The sequence below is a fragment of the Callorhinus ursinus genome, unplaced genomic scaffold, assembly GCF_003265705.2.
Source record: "Callorhinus ursinus isolate GAN/ISIS: 27379988/994484 unplaced genomic scaffold, GSC_fseal_2.0 scaffold1, whole genome shotgun sequence".
In the NCBI taxonomy this organism is placed as follows: Eukaryota; Metazoa; Chordata; class Mammalia; order Carnivora; family Otariidae; genus Callorhinus; species Callorhinus ursinus.
The window spans coordinates 102,855,634-102,878,245 of record NW_027397063.1 but is presented as its reverse complement, the minus strand read 5'-3'; the positions used below and the strand labels follow the sequence as shown (position 1 = coordinate 102,878,245).

Sequence of the window (22,612 nt, the reverse complement as noted above, 5' to 3'; positions counted from 1 at the left end):
TACGTGTTTCTTAGAAAAAAGGCCAAATGTAGGGGCGCCTGGGTGGCTCAGTTGGTTGAGCATCCAGCTCTTGATTTCGGCTCAGGTCATGATTTCAGGGTTGTGGGATCAAGCCCCATGTCAGGCTCTGCACTGGGCATGGAGTCCACTTGAGATTCTCTCTCCCCCTATCTCTGCCCCCCCCCCCCCCCCCCGCCACTGTCTTTAAAGTGAGTAAGTAAATAAAAAAGGCCAAATGTTACCTAGGTTAGAGTTAATCCACTTTAGTAATAATTATGTTATTTTCGAGTTTATTGGCAGGGGAGGGGGGAATGAAGGTTGTACATTATTTACTAGAAACAGTATGTGATTCCTAAAGACTGGCTTCTAAGAAAGATTGTAGCTTCTTTTTTTGGAAAGATTGTAGCTTCCACTTGTGAGTTTATGAAGAATCATTTTTACCTTGTTTGGGTAAGGCGGCTTGAACATAAGTATATCAGATTTGCCAGCTCAAAGTTCTTATTATAAAAGATTTGATTTTATAATTTGGGGAATTCCTGTAGTGGATTTTTAATTGTGATTGTGACTCAACACAGAAAGTTAGAAGGGTCTTTTAGCAAAAGAAGGTAATTTTTAAAATATCCTGCATATAGATACATGTAATTTTAAAATATCTTCAGCTTTCTAACAGACCAAAAGAACATTTTAGTTCTTAGCAAATAGGTAAACTATACTGGCTGTCTAAAGAGCACAGAGCCTTTTCTAAGAAGTTACCTCCCTTGTTCTCAGAGCTCAACCTCTTCTAGTAATGTGCTGGATAAGATAAATGACATATTATGCACATAATTTAATTTTGGATCCATGCTTATGGTTTCACAAATGACACTTGGTACATAGTTAAAGCACTCTTCATAGTATACATAAGTCTGCATTTCTCTTAGGTTGTTAGAGATAGTTGCTTATTGCTTTCACACAGTCTTACTGTTAAGGTAGAAAAAGCATGTGTTTTGACATTAAATCTAGGTTTCAGTTCTGTCTCTAGCATTGATTGTGCTTTGAGTCAGTTACTTGGCTTCAGTTTCCTCAACTGTAAGATGAGATTTTTTCTCAAGCTTGCAGTAAGGACTCGCTAAAGTAATGTGTACCTGCAAAAGTGGGCAATCATTTAAGTGTTCTTTTCCTCTATCTTGTTGCTTTGTTAATTAGCATTTGTGTTGAGGGGAGAACAGAAGACACAGTAGTCAAAATGTAAGAGAAGAAATTTGCTCTATTTTTATTTTAAACAAGTAGCCATGATATCTCTGTCCACATTAATGAAGATAAAAACGTTGATTTCTCATAGTTTGTTTTTTTGTTGTTGTTTTTTTTTTTTAAGTGAGATCAAGTTAGCCTAACCTCACCTTCATGGATTTTAATTTTTAGAGAGGTGAGACTGGAGATGTTTTGTACAAAGTCCTTGAGCTGAGAGCATGAATGAAACAGCCTAAGAAAGATGAAAATGTAGGGAATTTGTGAAGCCAGAGGTTCATATCTGGCCTCTTCTCAGTGAGGTTGCCAAGTGATCTATTGAGATAAGAGGAAGAAGGTCTGGGAAGAAAAACTATGGTATGGGGAGCCACCTGGGATGAATTTTAAAATGAACAGCATTGAAAGCCAAGCTATCTTGCTGTACCTTGATAAATTGAGTTTTATTTTTCCTGTGAATGTGATTGTAAAAGGCAAAAGAGTTATGCAATCTGACTTTATTTAGACACTAAATTCAGGGATGCCTGGCTGGCTCAGTCAGTGGGTGTGTGACTCTTGATTTCAGGGTTGTGAGTTCGAGCCCTATAATGGGTGTAGAGATTACTTAAAAAAATAATAATAAAATAATAAAAAACACTAGGGGCGCCTGGGTGGCTCAGATGGTTAAGCGTCTGACTTTGGCTCAGGTCATGATCTCAGGATCCTGGGATCGAGCCCCGCATTGGGCTCCCTGCTCTGCGCAGAGCCTGCTTCTTCCTCTCCTGCTCCTCCTCCTGCTTGTGCTCTCTTGCTCTCTCTGTCAAATAAATAAATAAAATCTTTAAAAAAAGAAAAAAACCCCACTAAATTCAAGCTCATTTCGTTCTTTGGGAGGCTGTAATTCTAATAAAAAAAAATTCATATGAAAGGTAATACTATAGCTATATGCTTGTTGTCTTTTTTCCCCTACAGTTCTATATTTCTGTCCATTTCCTCCATAATCACAATTTTTAATTCTAGTAAATACTTATCATGGTATGTTTTTATTCTAAAAGAGTGACCTATATCAAACAGAATGTTTCTTTTTACAAATTATCCCTTGCCTTTATATAGAACTTATAGTTTACCAGAATAGTTACAAAGTCTTAGGAACTTAAGTTAACCATCAAGTTATAGGGTGGTGAATGCAATAATAAAAAAGAAAGCAAGGCATAAAACTTTAACATTAGGTCAAGGAAGCAAATAAAGGAAAATTTTTCATTCTGCTTCAGTTGATCGTTCTCATTTTTAAGCGTGTGAAGCCCAAACCACTATGTTGACTTTGAACACAATAGAAAACAACTTCTTACCCTCTTTGAAATAATATTCTTAAACCATGTTCAAGGATCCTGAAATAGAATACCCTCTTATTTGCTTATTTAAGACTACCATATTGATATCCTTATTATAAATCGGTTTCTCAATCTTCAGTTTCTATCAGTCACCTGGAAGAGTTATTAAAATAGATTTCCAGGGTCCCACCTCAAGAGTATGTAATTCAATAGGTCTGGGGTGGACCCAAATATTTCCATTTCTAACAAGTTCCCAGGTGATGCTGCTACTGCTGGTCCAGTGACCATACTTTGAGAACTATGAATTTATTCAAACTCAAAATATTTTAATGGCTTTCTAATATAAACCAGTAATTGTTTCAAATCTAATTGCTGTCATATTGAGTCTTTCAGACTCTTTCAATTTGCTTTTGAGCTCTTATGTGCCAAGCACTGTGTTCACTTCTTCAGAGTGGGTGGAGATGAGGAACCTCTCTCAAGGAACTCAGTCTGATAAGAGTTACAGATGTAGTAGTATTTAAACTCCTTTAATCCTCACAGGAGTTTTATGAATTGAGGTGTATAACCCGTATTTTAGATGAGAAACCTGAGGTCTAGAAAGGCTAAATAGTTTTCCAGAATTCACACAGTGAATATATGGAGGAGCTGGAATTTGCTGTTCTGCTTTCCTGGTTATGCAGTATAAAAAGTTTGTGAACCACAGGAGAGATGGAATAACTGGTTCTACCTTAGGAAATCAGAAGGCATTACAGAAGACGTGGCATTGGAGCATCTTAAGGAACAAGTAAAAGATAGCCAGATGAATTGGAACCATGAGCATTTGCAGCTGAGGGAGCAGTTCTGCAAAGCCATGGAAACCTGAGAGAATCTAGGTTTCACAGACTGTAAATAGTCAATGTAAGACACACAATAATGTAATAACACAATAGGCCAGATGGAGTGTGAGAAGAAAGGAGACCATAGAAGCCAGGGGTCAAAGTCATGAAAGGTAAAAAGTTTTGTATTCTGGGTTAAGAAGTTTTTAAAATAGGATTAAGTTTTTTTTATTCTTTCTCTTACAACTTTGGTTCTCAAAGTATGGTCTGTCAGGTGGCAGAAGCAGCATCACCAGGAAACGTGTTAGAAATGCAAATTCCTGGGCCCCACCCCAGACCTTCTAAATCAGAAACTGAGGCGAAACCCAGCCATCTGTTTTTAGACCTCTAGATGACTGGTGCATACTAAAGTTTGAGAACCACTGCCATAGGTTTATACAGAGTTGTTTAAAAACAGCCTTCAAAATAGCCAGAAATCGCTGTAGTGATAGTAATTGTATCTGATTTAATTGTTTAAGTAAAATGCTTAACAAAATTGGGTTATTAATACTTTTTAAGGGACACAGATCTTCAGTATGATCCATTTATACTTTGCAAACCTATTCCTTCGTTGCTGTAAAAGAGGTCTGAGTCAGGATTAGAGTTTATTATATCAACAAAGAATAGGATGCTAATTATTGTTCCTTAGCCTAAGGGGAATGGTTTGGAAACTTACCAGTATTATTTTAATCATAAAAAAAAGTAATAAACCTTTGTTAAGGGCCAGGGGTTTATTTTTTGTTTTGGTTGCTTGTTAATATATAAAACTGGTGTTAAAGTTAGCATTTAAGGTGTTCTGTTTAAAACGTGTTAAAAGAATTGAATGTATTTACATCAAGAAATGACAAACTAATTCACTTTTTCCTTATTGGTATAGAAATAAAAAATATTGAGAGTATAATCTAGGATGGTCAGACAAACTAATCTAAATGCCTGGCACTGTCTTTTTTTGCAAATTGCAGCCGGTATTTGGTGAACATACCCACGTGGTGTCCGAACTGAACTTTACACCAGAGCCTTACGGTTTATATAGTTGTTCTATAGTTTATAGTTACATATAGCCATACTTTGTTTTACACAGCTCTACAAGCATTTAAAGCCTAACATATATAAGTATTTATTAATGATCTATATATCCTTTCTAGTTATTAGGTATATAAAATCTGTTTTCATCTTAGAAATAGCAGCAGCAAGAAGTAAAGGTGTATGCTGTATTTAATGTGACTAATGCTCAGATGAACAAGTTTGTGTCTTCTGTGTATTGATGCAAGGATTTAGAAGTAGGAAGTCCACTGAGGCATTGACCCAACCCCTTCATTTTACACAGGAGGAAACCGGTCTAGGAAAATTAAATACTTGATGTGCTGATGGTCACACAGGTAGTGAGTAGCAGAACCAGGATTATAACCAGATCTACTTAGATTACAGTGTAAAAGGCACCACCACCTAAGACAGGATATTCCTGTGCCTCAATATATACCAGTCTGAGGGCCCACATCATCTAAAATAGAATAGCCTTCAAATAATATTAGCATCTAAATTTTCTTAGAATATACTTTATGAAGAGTATTTTGCAAAGTTTGATATCAGTTAAAGACCTCTTTGTATTGATAAAGTAGATTAAAATTATCAGGTTTGTCTTTACAAGAAAATCTAATAACTGTTCTTCAAAATTTACAAAAATGCTAAGAAAAGGATATAGATATTCACTGTTCTTACTATTTAAGAGGACAATTATTAAACCTTCTGTTATTATCATACAAATGCTAAAGTGATAGTTGAACTTGGGATATCCTTACTAGCTAGACTACTTCCAAATATTCCCAGGAAAAACGGGTCTAAACAACATACCTTTGTAGGTGATTTTTGCCAGCTAGTAACCGACAATGAAAGTACGAAGATTTGCCAGAATGTTGAGATGGGTGTTAACCAACCTTGCAAGTATCATTTGCCCAAAGGCCCTTTAGAAGCTGGTTCTAGAAATTTTTAAACCAGAAGTAAAACCTATAGAGGAAAGTCATCATCTGAATTTTAATGCAATAAGTGACCACTGGAATTTCCACATGAACGTCAATTAGAGTATGTAATTGGTAAATGAAGAAGTTTAAAAGATGGAGAGAGTGTACTGCTCATTCAAAAGGTATCTTTTTAAAAGTTCACGGAGTTAAGAGCTCCTGAATAGAATTGGGAGTTGCTTTTAAAGTAGCGTATGTATGTCATAGGGAAATTAGAAATGTGGGAACTACAAAGGATTTTTGGAAGTCTTCTATTTACTGAGATCCCTGATTTTCAAAATAAGAGCTTTGAGTATACTGAAATTATGAGAATAGACTTAATAAGCTATTTTAAGTTACTGTTTTTGGTTTTGGTAAAACAAATGTTTTTATTTTAAAAGTTAGAAGATTACATTTTTAGAATAATTTAATGAAATATTCTAATTTTTTCCAGTGCATCTGGGGGAGGTGGTGTAGCCATTGACAACAAAATAGAACAAGCAATGGTAAGTAAAAGTTTATAGTTCTCTCATTTCATAGGTTGTTGGTTGTAGGAAGCATTTGGTTTTTATCAATTCTAAAAAAAACAAACACCTCATTTCTTTAAAACAAGATAACCAGCGTATGTTTTTTGATAATCAGATTTAGTTGAAGATGCTAGAACATGGAGAATTTTTAGTCTGGAAATACCAGCGGAGTTCATATTTCCCCCCATTTGGACATCTCACATTTCATGCATTGCCATTGATAAATCAGGGCCATTTTGAGGGGCATACATAATCAGAATGCATTATGTGCCTTCAAGTATTTCAGCATCAAAAATAGTTTATAGGCAAAGAGTATTAAAATGAAAACTTTAGCTGGAAGCCTTCGTTTTTGTAAATGCCGTTTTAGTCAGCTCTAATAAATAGAACTTGTTGAATCTTTTTCTGATTTCTGCTGTTACTATCAATTTTTTGTTCCCTTAAAGGTACTCTGTTCATATTATATAAAATATTTTGATTAAGGCTTATTAAAACTATAGACTGTAAGTAAGGACCATTAGTCACAAACTATTTTTCTTTAAGGTTTTAGAGTTGGAAATTGTAGGTCACTTTATCTCTTCAAGAAATGCTATAACTAGTTTAATATCATTTTAATATCCTTTGTTCTCTTGGTCTAACCTCTAAGCATGTGAGTTTAAATTTTTTTTTTTAATTCTGAGCTTGAAATTGATAATATAAGGAACCTAGTATTTTTGGAAATCACTCCAAACTTTGAAAAGAAATCCTGGGTGGACCCCTGGGTGGGCCCCTGGGTGGCTTAGTCGGTTAAGCGTCTGCTTTCGGCTCGGGTCATGATCCCAGGGTCCTGGGATCGAGTCCCTTGTCTGGCTCCCTGCTCAGCGGGGAGCCTGCTGCTCCCCCTGCTTGTTCTCTCTCTGTGTCAAATAAATAAAATCAAAAAAAAAAAAAGATCCTTGGGCTTGCTGCCTAGTTGGAAACTGGGTTTTTTCCCACCCTTACCTCCCTTAGGGCCAGTCAAGATACAGTAGAAACGGTAAAAGCAAGAGCAGGAAAACTAAGATAAAAATGCCTCGTATTTAATAAGGCACCAGGTAGGCCAGAACCAAATAGCAACACCTTTCTCTTTACTCTTTTTGACATTGCTCATTTTGTTTTTCACAGGATCTGGTGAAAAGCCATTTGATGTATGCAGTAAGAGAAGAAGTGGAAGTTCTAAAGGAACAAATAAAAGAATTAGTTGAAAGAAACTCTTTACTTGAACGAGAAAATGCACTGTTAAAATCTCTTTCAAACAATGATCAGTTATCCCAACTCCCAGCCCAACAGGCCAATCCTGGTAGCACTTCTCAACAGCAAGCAGTGATAGCACAGCCTCCGCAGCCAACGCAACCTCCACAGCAGCCGAATGTCTCCTCAGCATAAAGCTTTCTTGCCTCATTAAGAAAAAAAACTGAAAGCAATCTATCCTTGTGTGCCACTGGTATTCTTTCCACTTTATACGAAAGCAAGTAGCCATGCTTCGGTTGTGTGTTTGGCCTTTTCAGTATTAGACAATCATTCTGCAGGAGCTTTTCCTCCCTTTGAGATGTCATGCAGCATTGTTGATGTCCAGTTTCATGTCATCAGTACACAAGGAGAATAATAGATGGGGTTTATTAAAGCAAGCAAAGTCTGCGTTTTACCTGGTGCGCATGAGTGGGGTCTTTTAAGAGCTTTGGTGGCTCTCCCGTTTTTCCTATTATCCATGGATTTACCCTGAGCCTTCCTATCACATTATAAATAACAGTTCATCTAAAGAGCCACTTTTCTTTCAATATCAGTAACATTTGCCTACGTAAGTTTTCATTTATTTGTGTTTTATTTATTACAGGGCTGCTATTTTCATAATGTACATGAACAATGTCACAGAACTTTTTTAATTTTTTTGAATTATTATAAGTATCAGTAAAGGATTTGAAAGACAGGATTGCATTTAATAGATAAAACGTTTAGGCAATAATTGAACAAAAGAATCCTGGCATATTTCTAACACTAATGGCAATTTACCTTCGGTATTTATTTTCAGTAGTACAGACCCAGCTTGAATGTAAATTTTGTATAGTGTAAGTATGAAGAACATAGTGCAACTGTACAGGTAGTCACCAGTTATTGTGATATAATAAATAATTGGGCTATTTTGATGAAGAAAACTTTGTTCATTTGTTTCTACTTTCTAATAGAGAAATTGCCACGATTCCTCTGCTTTTTGACATTTCGTATGACTTTTCTTTTTTCGGGTGGGAATAAAAAGCTGTGAAATTGTTCAACCTACTTTGTAACCAAAGAAGCAAAGCTGTGTAATGGAGTTTTTTTTATAATGCACATTCTTTATGTATTTTTATTTAGTGTTTTCTCGGTCACAATTTTCTTTGCTGTCTAGCATGATCTGCATGACCTATAATCTTTGAACCACTTTCGTACCTCATGTTTTTATCCAGCACTCTTATTGTAATATGTACTAGTCTGTGAACAATGTCAAATAAAAAAGAACGAACAGGTAGTATGGTGGAGCTGAGCTAGTGTACTGTATACACTAGTTGTAAAAAAAAAAAAAAAAAATGAAGTGAGCCATCTTTTGTTCATTTAAAATGGTGTTTTGAATTTCGTATGCAGAAAACGTTTTGTTACATTGCAGATTTTAATGTATTTAATAAATGCAACATGCAGATTAAGTGCAGTGTATACTGAGTATTTAAATTAAAATGTACATTTCATAAATACAGTTTCAAGAGAAAGCATCATTTTGTGTATACTAACACATTAAGTGTATGTCAGAAATTGATGTATAAATATATATTTTAACACATTTTCTGAAATTAAACTGCAGTTTTGTTGAAATATTTGGCTCTATATGTGTTCAAAATTTAATTTGATTAGATTTGTATTTTCACAGTTCAGGATATTCCTTAAATGAAAACCTGTGTTATTAATGACTTAATGATAGTTCTTAAATTTTCAAAGTAAAATAACTTAAAGAATGCAAGAATGGTGAGCAATATTTGTACTCAAGATTCATATTATGTCCGTGACATTTAAGTAAAACCCTTGTCTACCAAAACTTTACTTGAATTCAGAAAGGTGCCTGTAGAAAATTAACATGCTTTGTGTCTGTAGCCAGCTAGCTGATCAGGAGTTAATGAGAACCAATAGTTTGCTCTCCATGTTGTTAAAAGAGGATAAATAAGTGTTCTTTATCTGTTTAAAATTAAAACTTCATTAGATTTAGCTACAAACTAAATGCATAAAATTGGAGTGTATGTGGCATCACCAAATATTTTATATTCCAGTTGTGCTGGTATATTGAATATAAACAATTTTAATGTTAACGAATAACATTAGAAGTAACTAAGGAACTAATGACATATCCTTGAAGAAGCAGTCCTATAGATGTGGAGTGAGATTTTAAGTAGAGTCACCCACAGATGAGTTAGAAAATGAAACTTCCATGTTGGAATGTTAACCGGAAGGCTCACCGGGTATGCCCCTCACATGCAAACAGTGTGATATTTAATACAGGCAAAGAAAAACTAATATTAGGAAAGGTTGAGATTTTTTTGTGAAAATACAAATTTTGGTTCTTGGGATAGAAAAACACTTTATAAATACAAAGTAATCACAAAGGAAATGATTGATACATTAATTTTAAATGGCAATTAAAAGCAATTATTACTACTACATTTTTAAAAAAACCACCAGGACAGAAAATAAGGGTAGTTCACAGAAGAAATGGCAGTTTCTCAAGTTTCAGCCTCCAGTAACCTAAGAAATGCAAATTAATATTTAACAAATTGTCATTTGTCTTTTAAATAGGACCTAATGTAGAAAAGGCAAGCTTTCTTATGTACTTCCAGAAAGTAGTTTGGCAATATGTATCAAGAGCCTTAAATATTAATAAACTTTTCAGTTTAATACAAGAAGGTAACTCATGGTGCAGTGTTCAAAAAATACAAAATTACAATAGTGCTTGTCCTTTGCTCTCCCATATCCGCCCCCCCTTCCCTGTGGATTCCCCTCCCCAATATCTACTCCTGTAAACAGCTGTGAAAGGAAGCCTTTAGATCCAAACCTACTCTCATGAGGCATGCCCCCACCCCAAAGTGAGGGACAGACTTAAAGGTGAGAAAGCTTATTTTTCAGAATCAGATTCACTGTTTTGGGAACAATATCAGACATTCCCCCAAGTGATTAGTTTGTTTAGGAACGTAAGTAAATTTAAGTTTGACCTCAGGAGATTTAAGGTCTCTTTCTCCACATAATTGGAATATTTATTGAGATGCCAATTTGGGGGCACAGTCTTACAGGAATGCCATTGGAATGCCATCTATAATTTTCTCAGTGTAATGTCCACAGACCAAGGTGCCACATAAGTTTTCTGTGGGTTTATTTTAGCCAACCAGAAAATCACAAGTGAAAATTTCACAAGTGAAAAATTTGTTTCTGATAATGGCAATGTGTCTGCAATACAAACCTAACTTTCCCCAAAGAAAATTTATTTTTGGTCGTGAATGATGTGATTTTACAGCTTGCTATGCCCCTCCCAAAAAAGGATTATGAGATATTAAGTATAGTTACTTCAGCTGTATGTTGAAAATAACTGGAGATTTCCAATTCTGTTACATTCTGAGTTAAGTAGAAGTATTAAGACAGAATGCTTTACCATCAAGTCCCCAGAGATGGGTAATCATAACTGCTTTTATTCACAAAGAATTGTCACAGATCAGAGAGAGTGATGTTTCTCCAAGTTCCAAACTCTAGTCACTCCTAGACCTTTTTAAAAAGAGCGAGGGGAAGTCCTTAGAATTAGAGTAACAAAAATACCTGTTCTTCATGGGAATTTATCTCTGTAGAACCAGAAATAAAGTACCAGTTGATTTGGAGGGAATACATTTTTAAGTCACGAGTTTTTTGTTTTTTTTAAAGAGGCTCAGTGGCAGGCACTTTGTGACATGACTCAGTTCTCTTTGATAATTTTGTTACGAGGACAAAGCCCAGCTCTAAAGATTTCACAGTTGAGGTCATACACAAACCAACATGTACAATGCAATAATAAAAACAGTCAAGGATGGTTTTGTCAAGGAAGGTTCCCTAAAGAGGTGACACCTGATAAGAAAAAAGTGCTCAAAAGCTTAGAGGGCATAAGCAAAGCTCTTTTGGATAGTCAGAATTGTTTCCCAGGAGACAGACATGCAGGCTGACTCATCCACCTTAGTAGGTTGGCCTCGAGAGCAAAAATAATTTATCAAATGATTTTAGGCAGTGGGACTGTGATCAGATAAGCATTTTAGAAAAATTAATCATTCTAGTTATCAATGATGGGCAGTAGATTGGTGAGCTGAAACTGGAAGTGGAGAAGTAATTTAGGAGAGACAATAATCCAGAAATAATAAGCAAAATTACAAAATGATAAATAGGCAGATTTGTGATGCTCATTAGGAAGTTTGTCTTGGATCTTTCTATATTCCCAATGTCAGGTGCCTATTTTTTCTGCTTCCAAAGAAAGATCTGAGAACCCCAAGTCTTAACAATGTTTTAGTCAAAACTTTTCCTTCCAACAGCCATATACCTCTTTGAAATGGAAGTCTGTGTAGAGGAATTTCACGGATTTAGCAAAAGGGTAAGGGGAATGGAGGAGCCCTGGCTATCACATTTATGCCTCTATAAATTCGGCCCTATAGGTAAACCAAATTTAGTCCTTTTATGGTGACTAGGATTAGAGTGGCCCAGAAGCGTGAGTCCAAAGCCTGTCTTTTCAGGGCTATCCCTCCCCCAAAAAGAACAATACGGGTTCTGGCCCCATTGCAGATACTGAAACCCAAGTCAAAATAGGTTTGCTCGCTTCAACTTTTCTTCATTCTTTTGACAGTTCAATTCAGGAAGGCTTCTTTCTTCCCCGTAAGTCCGCTGCCTAAGCAAAACAACCTTTTCTCCCACCTCCTCCTGCCTCAAACCTAGTACTACTCATGTTTCTATTTTCTAGCAATACTAATGATTTATTGTTTAGTGACGGATATTTGCTCCCTATTTTCCCCTTTTCAGCATTCTAGGATGCGTCCCTGTTAACGTGTATTTCTATGCCAAGTCGCAGAATTTCTATAGCAAGATCTGTCCTTTGAATGTATGTATTCTTTGTCAGTGGAGAATATTACTGTCCAAGTGCTATTTAATGATTTCCTTAGTGGGCTACAATTGGTATAACATGCTATGTTCACAGGTGAAAATTGCTAAGTGAGGCACTATACAAAGCAAATTAAGGTCATAGACCTCTTTTTTAAAAATAAACAATCATCATAAAAGTGAGACAGTCTTTCAGGATTGGTAATAGGAAAATATGAAGTTGGTATTTTGCACTGACACAGTCTACTTGGTCATAAAATTTGTTCAACATACTTAATGAGTTAGCTTTATTTTTTCTTCTTCTAACCAGGGAAACTGAAAGATTAGGCAATTTTGAGAATTTTCCCATGATCTGATGTCATGGGCTGAGCTATAAAACAGAGCATCTAAATTTATGGACTAACACCGGCCACAGAAGCCAAAGTTATCCCTTTAAAAGAGGGAAGGAAAAGGTGTGCTAACTTAGATCATAAAAATAACTGAATTTTAAAACAAGGCAAATGCCACGCTTCTATTTCCCCCCCCCAAAAAAAGTTTTTACCCTTTCGTCTTTCTCTCTAACAACCGTAAAGTATTCTTGCCCACTGCAATCCAACTGTTTTCCAGATCACAGTTCTTATCATCATTTCACAGGCAAGCAGCGCATCTATAGGTAGATCATACCTGAGGACGTCATGGACAGCAAGTGAATATTTTTCCCACACTTGGCATGACATAATATCAGGTCAGTGTCTTATTCTAGTGTTTCTACTAAAATATATAATATATAATTTAATCAGGTGCCTGATGGACAGAAAAAAATAAATATGTGTAACTTTGTAAATCCCCTCAAGGTTTTGTTTTTGAGAAGTTTGGGTTTTATTTTTTATTTTATAGAAACGCTGTTGAAATGCACTTCAATTCCATTTCAATTCAGGTGCTGCACCCTGTACTAGATGTTTGGGGATAGAAAGTAAGTGGAACACGATTTGTGCGCTCCAGGAGCTATCATCCAATGTAAAAGAAAACTAAAGTGCCATTGTTTATTCAAAGTATATGTCATAGTTTGTGGACCTCATATAATCTGTTGAATGGAAGGTTCATGTAAATCGAGAGTAATATTGCCAGGCCACATGAAACCCTTTGACATTGCCAGGAAACAACTTTAAATCACCAAAAAGCTTTTACATCAAACAATACTTTTAGAAAGAGGGGACTTGGTGAAAAGCTTCCTATCTCTACATTGAGCCTGTGAGGTGTCCCCTAAAAGAGAGAAGTTTACACATTTTTTTAATACTTTAAGTTTGTAGATAATGGAACTGATTTAAATCAAACTTAACTAGAATAGAATTTGTGTGTCATGAGTTATATTATCTATTGTCTCATAAGCAACACACTCATTATCTTGGCTGACAAAATCAGCTACCATTCAATGAACCAAGTTAAGAATAACTCAGGTGCCTGATGCCAAAAATAAATCTGATAGAGCTGAGAATCCAGAAACAATTATTATTCAGTAAAGGATAAAAGTAACATTTCAAATCAGTAAGGGAAGAATGGATTAATAATAAATAGTATTGGGATGACATAACCATTTGGGAAAAAGAATTTAGATCTCTAGCGCACAAAAATTAATTCCAGCTAGACAAGCAGTAAGTCTTACGCTTTTTTGTTACATATCCCTTAGAAACCTCCCTCTAAAAATGCAGATAAGCAAGAAGTTTTACAAGTTTATGAAGTGATGCCCAACCTCAGCAAAATAAAGGAAATGCACATTAAAAAATAAATATCTCAAATCCAATTGGCAAATACTTAAAATATATGTAAATCACAAGCCTGCAAAGGTGTGGAAAAACAGGAATCCTATGTTGCTAGTAAATGTATAAATTGGCACAGCTACCTTTAAAGGCAGTCGAATGATATCCGTTAAAATTTAAAATTCACATGCCCTGTCACCCAACATTTCCAGTTTTTAATGAAACACACTTTTCATACTTGTGTTCACAGGATGGCCTTGTACAATTGTACCTTTGTAATAAAATAAAATTGGAAAAAACAAAATACCCATCAAGAGGATGGAACAATATACAACACCGGGCATCAATGAAAAAGAATAAGATTCATACACATACTGACATGGAAAGATCTCGAAGATACAATAAGTTTTTTGAAAGTTTGGAGGAAAATAAAGGCTAATACATGCAATACATATGATACCATTGATTTTAAGACGCACATATACATATACACACACACAAATAAATACTGTATAGTGTACTTCTTAAGTACCTATTTGTATATTATAAAAATGTACAGAGAAGGTCTGGAAGAATACTAACCAAACTGTTAACAGTAGTTTGGTGGAGTGCATTAGCTTTAACTGTAATATTCGATGTTTTTGAGTATGCATTCATGTATTGTTTGTGTAATGACAAATTAATAAATTAGAAATAAAATAAAATGGAAGGTGTTTTCTTCTTGTCTTCTGCTAACGTCCCCCCTGGTGCTCTGGGTCTCATTGTTTTCAGCCTCCTCCCTTCCCCTTTCCCGCTCTTTCACTTCTCCTTCCCCCTCTCCTGGGATTTCATCGCATCACTGTTTATACAGGCTTAATATGTAAATATATGATAAATAAGTCACCCTCTCCGCCTAACTGGGAGTGTGCTCCCTCCACTTGCTTTTTCTGCTACCTATTCCGCCTTTCTACGTCTTCCTCTTGCACTCACTGCTTGTTGCACGCAGTCTGGAACGGTCCTCCAAAACCGTTTTCACAGGGTCACCAATGATCACTGTGTTGCTAATTCCATCCAGGAAGTTTCAGTCCTTATCTTATTGAACAGTTTTACCTAATTTCGGTTTATTATTATTTGTTTAGTCTAGCAGATAGTTTTCTACCTGTTCATTTCCCTTCTTTTCATTTTTTTAGGGGTTTCTCTTGTTAAAAAGTATACATATATATATGAGAGAGAGAGCTGAATTTCCAATTTGTCTTTAATAGATTAATCCATTTTCATGTATCATTACAAGCATATTTGGCTGTATTTTTGCCATCTTATTTTGTGTTTTCTCCTTAGAATGCTATCTAGTTCCCCTCTCCTTTTCTCCCTTTTCCTGGCTTTTACTCAATTGATTGTTTTCTTATTCATATTTTACCCCTCTGATCTTTGGGAAGTTACACATTCCATGTCTGTTCTTCCAGTGGTTTGTCTTCTAAATTTTTTATCATTTTGCTGTGGAAATTTATAGTCATATACAAAAGTAAACAGTATAATGAACTCCTATATACCTACCACCCAGCTTAAACAATTATCCACTCATGAGCAATCTTTTTTTTTAAGATTTTATTTATTTTTTGACAGAGAGAGACACAGCGAGAGAGGGAACACAAGCAGGGGGAGTGGGAGAGGGAGAAGAAGGCTTCCTGCAGAGCAGGGAGCCCCATGCGGGGCTTGATCCCAGGAACCTGGGATCATGACCTGAGCCCAAGGCAGGGCCTTAACGACTGAGCCACCCAGGTGCCCCACTCATGAGCAATCTTATATTATTTACACTTGCACCAATTTTCCTCACTATCCTCTGGATTATTTTGAAAGAAATTCAGGATCTCATAATATTTCCTCCATTCCTATTATATTTCAGCTCATAATTCTAAAAGATAAGAATTATTTTTTTTAAAAAAACCCATATTACTATTATCCCACTTCAAAATTAACAATAATTCCTTAATATTATTAAAAATCTAGTTTATGTCTACATTTCCTTGCTTGTCTTAAATTTTTTTATAGTGAATGTGTTGGAATTCAGATAAAAATAAGGTCCCTACAGTGCAACTGGTTGGCATGCCTCTGAAGTCTCTTTTAATCTATAGATTCCCTACTCCCCTCTGTTTCCCTTGAAATTCTTTAAAAATTAGTGTTGTTTGTCCTGTAGTTTTTCCAAAGTCTGATTTTTCCTGATTGCATTCTGGTAGAATCATCTGTCCCCTAGAGTTAGATTAGCTAATTAGATCTACAAGCTTAATCAGATTCAGGTTCATATTTTATCCAGATTAATAAGTGATGGTGTATACTTCCATCCTATAATGTCTGTTTGTCCCTATTTTGTGATTTGGGCAGCAATTAATAATCACTGTCTAGACCAGTAGCCTGTTAATTCTGTCATTCCTTCTTACTCATACTTCTCTAAAGAGAAACTCGCCCTAATCAGCTATTCAGTTACCCTGAGGTACGGTTCATATAAGGAAGACAGGGACTTAATTCTTTCCTTTTATTTCTCAGTTTTCAAAATAATGAGTTGCATACCTACAAAGGAATAAAAATAAATAAGGAGTGACTAAGGAAGACTTACTCTGATATTTACTCTGAGAAGAGGGAAGAGAGGATGAAGGGAGTTGATTTAGGATGCTGTATTTCAGGTGTTGGTAGGGAGAAGCCAGGAAAAGAAAACTCCCAAGTTGGGAGATGGGAAATGGCAACCTAAAGACTCGTCTGGGGGCACCTGGGTGGCTCAGTCAGTTAAGCGTCTGCCTTCCGCTCAGGTCATGATCCCCAGGGTCCTGGGATTGAGCCCCGCATTGGGCTCCCTGCTCCGCAGGAAGCTTGCTGCTCCCTCTCCCACTCCCCCTGCTTGTGTTCCCTCTCTCGCTGTGTCTCTCTCTGTGTCAAATAAATAAATAAAATCTTAAAAAAAAAAAAAAAAGACTCATCTGTTTACGGCTGAGTCTGGGTGTACCTTGAGAGAATGACGGTAGGAAGTCCACATCTGGGCAGAGTGGAGGCTGGCTTGGAGGCATCATCAGCAGACAGGAAAATCAGGGCAGGGTGCCCTGAGCATCCAGAGAACGAAGAGGTACACAAATGAGCAGCGGACTTTTGTGTATTTGCTTTCTACCACATGGATACTAGAGACACTACCCTTCCAAGTCAGGAGGTTTCCTCAGAAACACAGCATGGGATGAGGGATATTTAGCTTATGCAGCATTACTTCTAAAAAATGCAATAAAGATCAGCAACACTAGTACCCTTTGTCCTATTGCCTTTGTTAACCTTATCTTGACTCTCCATGAGAATCCGTTTATCATTTTTATGGTGCGGCCCTGGACACAAGAAGCGGTTTCAGTGTTGGGACATCAGCTTAAGAACCTCAGTGGTTGATGCAAGAACCTAGGTCTGTAGGGCCCTCCTAGAAACCACTCCTCTCATCCACCTTTCGAAGGCCCTCGTTCTCTCCCTTGCTTCTCCCCTTTCCTGCTCCATCCTATCCTGCCCCCAGTTGACTGTCCTTGTGAAGCACTCACTAAGATCAAAAAGAAGCTCCTTCTCAGGAATATCAGCCTCTTTTTAAATGGGACTCTTGGGGCGCCTGGGTGGCTCAGTCAGTTAAGCATCCTACGCTTGGATTTGGCTCAGGTCCTGATCTCATGCCCCCACGCGCCCCCCCCCCCGCCCCCGCTCCGGCCTAGCATCTGGCTTCCAGCTCAGAGGGAGTCGGATTGGCTAGTCTCTCCATCTGCCCCTTCGCCCCCTCCCACTCTCTCGCTTTCTCTCTCTCAAATAAATTAATAAATCTTTAAAAAAGGAAAATAAAAATAAGTGGGACTCTTGAAGGCTACCCGGTCCCGTGCTCCAGAAAGAATGAACAAGGGAAGACTTAGCACTGGCTGCCGAAACGGAGCCAGCCCCTTGCTTCCAGAACCTCGAGTTCCAAACTTGTGAGTCTCCGCTCTTTCACTGACGTCAGCTTCCCGAGCCCATCCCCTTTCCGCATTAGGTAATGGCCATGATGACAGCTGACTCATCCGGGCATGCAGCTTTCCTGGAAGTTTCCTCTGCTCAGATAATCACACTTGGGGAGAAAAAAACAAAACAAAACACAACTGGTTAACACAAGCTTCTGCGCCTGAATATTAAAAAATGTTGGCACAACATCGAGACTGTCGGAGGAGAAGAAAGGGCATCAGGGTTCTGGGACCAACACGTGCGACTTAAAATGAACTAAGAACATGGCACGGAAGGTTGCCAATGCCTAGAGCCAGAGCCGAGCGATGTAAAACTAAATGAGAATCCCCCTTTTGCCCTTTGATAGCTGGGAACCTTCAAACCAGGTCTCCCTCAAAGGTAGTTCGGTGAGAGCAGAGACTCCTCCTTTTTTATTCAGTTGTATTCCTGGCACCTAGTACTATTATCAAATGGATAGAGGGCTGGGTGGATGAATGAATGAGGGTTCACATTTATGTGACATATTCTTTATTTTTGAGTTTTCTGATCTGTAAATGCAGGTTGAGATAACCAGATCATAGGTTTGTTGTGAGGATTAAAACAAGACTAAATATGTACATCACTTAGCTGGGAACTGGCCCAACATATGCATGCAATAAACGTTTGCTCTCGCTTTCCTTTTTATCACTTTCTGGCCATCTGATTGAGGCCATGCTCTCTTTCTCTTCTAAGCATCACTTTTTGACCAAAAGGTCTAGGAAAAAACTGGGCAATTTTTAAGTCCTGGAAATAGCACCTATGATAATTCAGGTTACCTCCAAAATCTTTTTTCCCCTTTAATCTCTTCCTCACAGCTATCCTGTCGTAAGGTTTGGAAAAGCAAGTATTTTGCTCATTTCACAGATAAGGAAACAGGTGTAGAGAATCCTGAGAGCTCGTAACCTTCCAAAGATCTCAGATCTGGTTAGTGGCAGAACGAGATTCCAGACGGTGGGATGCCATATCCCATGTTTTTCTCCCTGTTGTACTCAAATGGGTTAGAGATCACGAGAAAAAAAAAATAATTCCTTTTCTGGAACAAATTATGTTGAAGCTGTACACAAATTATTCCTATTCATTGATTCATCCATTTTATCTCATTGAGGCAGCTCTGTGATTCAAAAGATGGCCATACGGAATGAACAAAATGAGAACAATATATGACAATATATCCTCCTTGGAATGAAGAAAGGTAAGTCACCATCCACAGAATACCAATAACACTGCAATCAGCTCACTGATGTCTCTGATTTCTGCAGCCTCAGTGCAGGGGAGAGGTGCTATTTGTTTATTTGTTAGAAATGTGTATTCCCGGGGCACCTGGGTGGCTCAGTTGGTTAAACGACTGACTCTTGATCTCAGCTCAGGTCTTGATCTCAGAATTGTGAGTTCAAGTCCCGCCTTGGGCTCCACGGTGGGCATGGAGCCTACTTTAAAATAATAATAATAATAATAATAATTTACAATAAAAATAATAGTTTGAAAATTAAATAAATGTGTATTCCCTTAAGACCACATGATCATTGAAAAATTCTAATAAAGAAGTTTATTTTTTTTTGAGGCAAAACCTCCCCCACCTATTCATTCTCAACCCTGCTCTACAGAGTTAATCTCTGCTAACTCTGCAGTTGAGCTGCATATAATTCAGATACACACACATCACATATCATGTGTGTGTGTGGTTTTTTTACGTAAGTGGGATCATACTAAACATATTCTTCTTCAACTTGCTTTCTACAAATCTACAATAATCAATGGACATCCTTTTATAACACAACAGAGATCATCTTTCATCATTTAAATGGTTGCATAGTATTGTATAATAAACCATACCATAACATTTCCCTATTAATGGACAATTGGTACTTGATTTTCTTCCTAGAACCAAAATTGTTTATCCATATATCTTTGTCCGATTGCATGAGAATTTCTGCAGAATAAGAATGTCATTAGCCAACATTTCTTGAGTCCTTTGCCTTCACACCATGTGATTAGGAAAAGAGGATGGCTGAGTTGTGGCTATGAAGTCATTTTACTGTAAAAAAGTGGCGAACTAAGCCTCACAAAAGGTAAAACCAGAACGTTGTCTTTGGGGACTTTTTGTTTTTGTTTTACAACTACATAAGTATGCGCCTGTGCTACTCTATGTTTCTTGGCTTCTGAGGAATTCTTCCCTGTTGACACTATGTCACCTTCTAAAAAGTTAAGGATATTGAGAGGAGGGTCATATCCTGAATTACCCAGGTGGACTCTAAATGCAATCACATGTATCCTTGTAAGAAAGAGACAGAGGAAATCTCAACATAGAAGAGGAGGAGGCAATATAACCAGGGAGGCAGAGCTTGGAGAGATACAGCCACAAGTCAAGGAATACCTGGAGTCAGTGGAAGCTGGAAGAGACAAGGAATGAATTTTCCCCTAGAGTCTGTGGAGGAAATCCAGCCCTACCAATATCTTGTTTGGACTCTCGGCCTCCAAAACTGAAAGAGAATAAATTTCTGTTGTTTGAAGCCACCCATTTTGTGGTAATTTGTTATGGTAGCCCCAGGAAATGAATGCACATTCCTTTTACTTTTGTTTCCTTGCTGAAGTATTTTAAAGCAGATCTTAGCTCAAATGTTATTATTTAATCTTTTCTTCTCTCCTCTCTCCTATGTCTCCTGTAAACTGAAGTTACCTCTAGAGGCTAGCTTAGATTCAAGCTCCACATTATTGGCAAGAAGCTTCCTAGATGGTGTCCTGCGCCTCCTGCTTTATCACATTAGCAGACACGCAGTATCTGATTGTTACTTAATGCATTTTTAATGAGGCCCAGATTTCAAATAATTTATGCAATCCCTGCTTAAAGACAATTCCCAAACTAATTTCAAACCCACATTTAAAATGTGTCTTCTAAATTCAGGCATAAAATTAGTGTTTCAAATAATATTTGGTCTGAACATACTCTGCTACTCCTGTTCACACTTAACAAAATCATTCCCAGTCTTCCTTGCTTCTAATTCTAGTTTAAATGCCTCTAAGCATCTGTGTCCAGCTATCATTTAATAACTACCCAAGCTGCAAGGCACCCCAGAATGATCCAACAAAACAGGAATAATATAGATAGCTATCAAATAACTTCATTTTTCCAAGAGGCCTGCTGCAATTTTCCAGCATGGATCTTCACTGTTGTCCTCAGTTATATCACAATGAAACCATAGAAATGGTATTTACTTTTTCTGGTTGCTGTCTCTCTCCTTCGCACTCTAGTTTTGCTTCAAAGCTCCCTGACTTCTCCCTGGACGCTGAACATCCAAGAGTTCCTTTCTCTAACCTTCCCTCCAGGATGCTTCACTGCCAACCACCAACCTCACAGAGGGCTACTGGGCTCACAGTTTGTTCTCTGGTCCAATACCTGAGGTCCAGGTGTGATTATTTCCAAATAGAAGTTCTTTTGTGTTACAGGGAAAGTGTACTGGATAAAAACTCATGGGGATGAAAGGTCCAGCATAGGGAATATAGCCGATGGTCTGTAATAGTGCTATGTGGGGACAGATGGGAGCTACACTTGTGGTGAGCACAGCGTAATGTATAGACGTGTTGAATCACTATGTTGTACACTTGAAACTAATGTAACATGCATGTCAACTATACTCAAATTTTAAAAAAGAAAAAAAAAAAAGGAAATGTACCATACTAAGAGTCAAAGGGCCTAGGTCCAAGCCCAGGCCCTTGGCTCTCTGTGGCTTAAACTACCTTTTCAGGGGTAGTTACCACATGAAGTAGGGTAGCGTTTCCTACCCTGTGGGAAACTAGGTACTGTGTAGACATTTATCCAGCAAAAAGATAATATTGACTCACATAGAACGTTATCCAAATTTCAATTAACTTCTAATCTGCATGATTAGGTCACCTCAATTTTGTGTTACTAGGCCTTCAACATACATCTCTTTTAACATTGGCTATTCTTTTTTCTCTCTCTCTTTTTTAATTGTGGTAAAATGCACAATATAAAAATTTGCCATGTTAACCTTCTTTTTTTTTTTTTTTTTTTAAGTAGGCTCCACACTCAGCATGGAGCCCAACACATGGCTTGAACTCATGACCCTGAGATCAAGAACTGAACTGAGGGGGCGCCTGGGTGGCTCAGTCAGTTAAGTGTCTGTCTGCCTTCGGCTCAGGTCATGATCCCAGGGTCCTGGGATCGAGCCCCGCATCGGGCTCCCTGCTCGGCGGGAAGCCTCCTTCTCCCTCTCCCGCTCCCCCTGCTTGTGTTCCCTCTCTTGCTGTGTCTCTCTGTCAAATAAATAAATAAAATCTTTAAAAAAAAGAGAAAGAGAGAGAGAGAACTGAGCTGAGATCAAGAGTCTGATGCTTAATCAACTGAGCCTTTGGAGGAAATCCAAAGGCAACCCAGGCGCCCCCCCCACCCCCAACCATGTTAAACCATTTTTAAATGTACGGTTCTGCGGCATAAATTACATTCACATTGCTTGCTACCTTTACCACCATCCATCCAGAGAACTCCTTTCATCTTGAAAAACTGAAATTCTGTACCCATTGAACAGTAACTCCCCAGTCTTCTCTCCTCCTACCCCTGGCAACCACCACTCCAGTTTCTGTCTCCACGAATCTGACTACCCTAAGTACCTCATGCAAGTGGAATCATACAGTATTTGTCTTTTTGTGGCTGGCTTATTTCACTTAGCATAATGCCCTCAAAGTTCATTCGTGTGATAGCATGTGTCAGAACTTCTTCATACTTAAGAAGAAGTTCTGACACATGCTATCACATTTTTGCTTATCCATTCATCCATCAGTGGATACAATGGATACATGCATCATCCGGACACTCTG

The 22,612-nt window shown here is 37.5% G+C and overlaps 1 protein-coding gene across 3 annotated transcripts in view; it reads left to right on the top strand.

Moving 5' to 3' along the window:
* TSC22D2 (TSC22 domain family member 2) overlaps positions 1-8,599 on the top strand; it is a 48,900-nt gene extending 40,301 nt beyond the window's left edge. For 2 of the 3 annotated variants that reach the window (XM_025880561.2, XM_025880548.2), the window contains 2 exons: positions 5,837-5,888; positions 7,050-8,599. In XM_025880561.2, the coding sequence (XP_025736346.2) occupies positions 5,837-5,888; positions 7,050-7,310 (313 nt within the window). In that variant the 3' untranslated portion in view covers positions 7,311-8,599. The remainder of the gene's footprint in view (positions 1-5,836; positions 5,889-7,049) is intronic. The other variant, XR_003209965.2, reaches the window with a different exon arrangement.
* Positions 8,600-22,612: the final 14,013 nt, after the last annotated feature.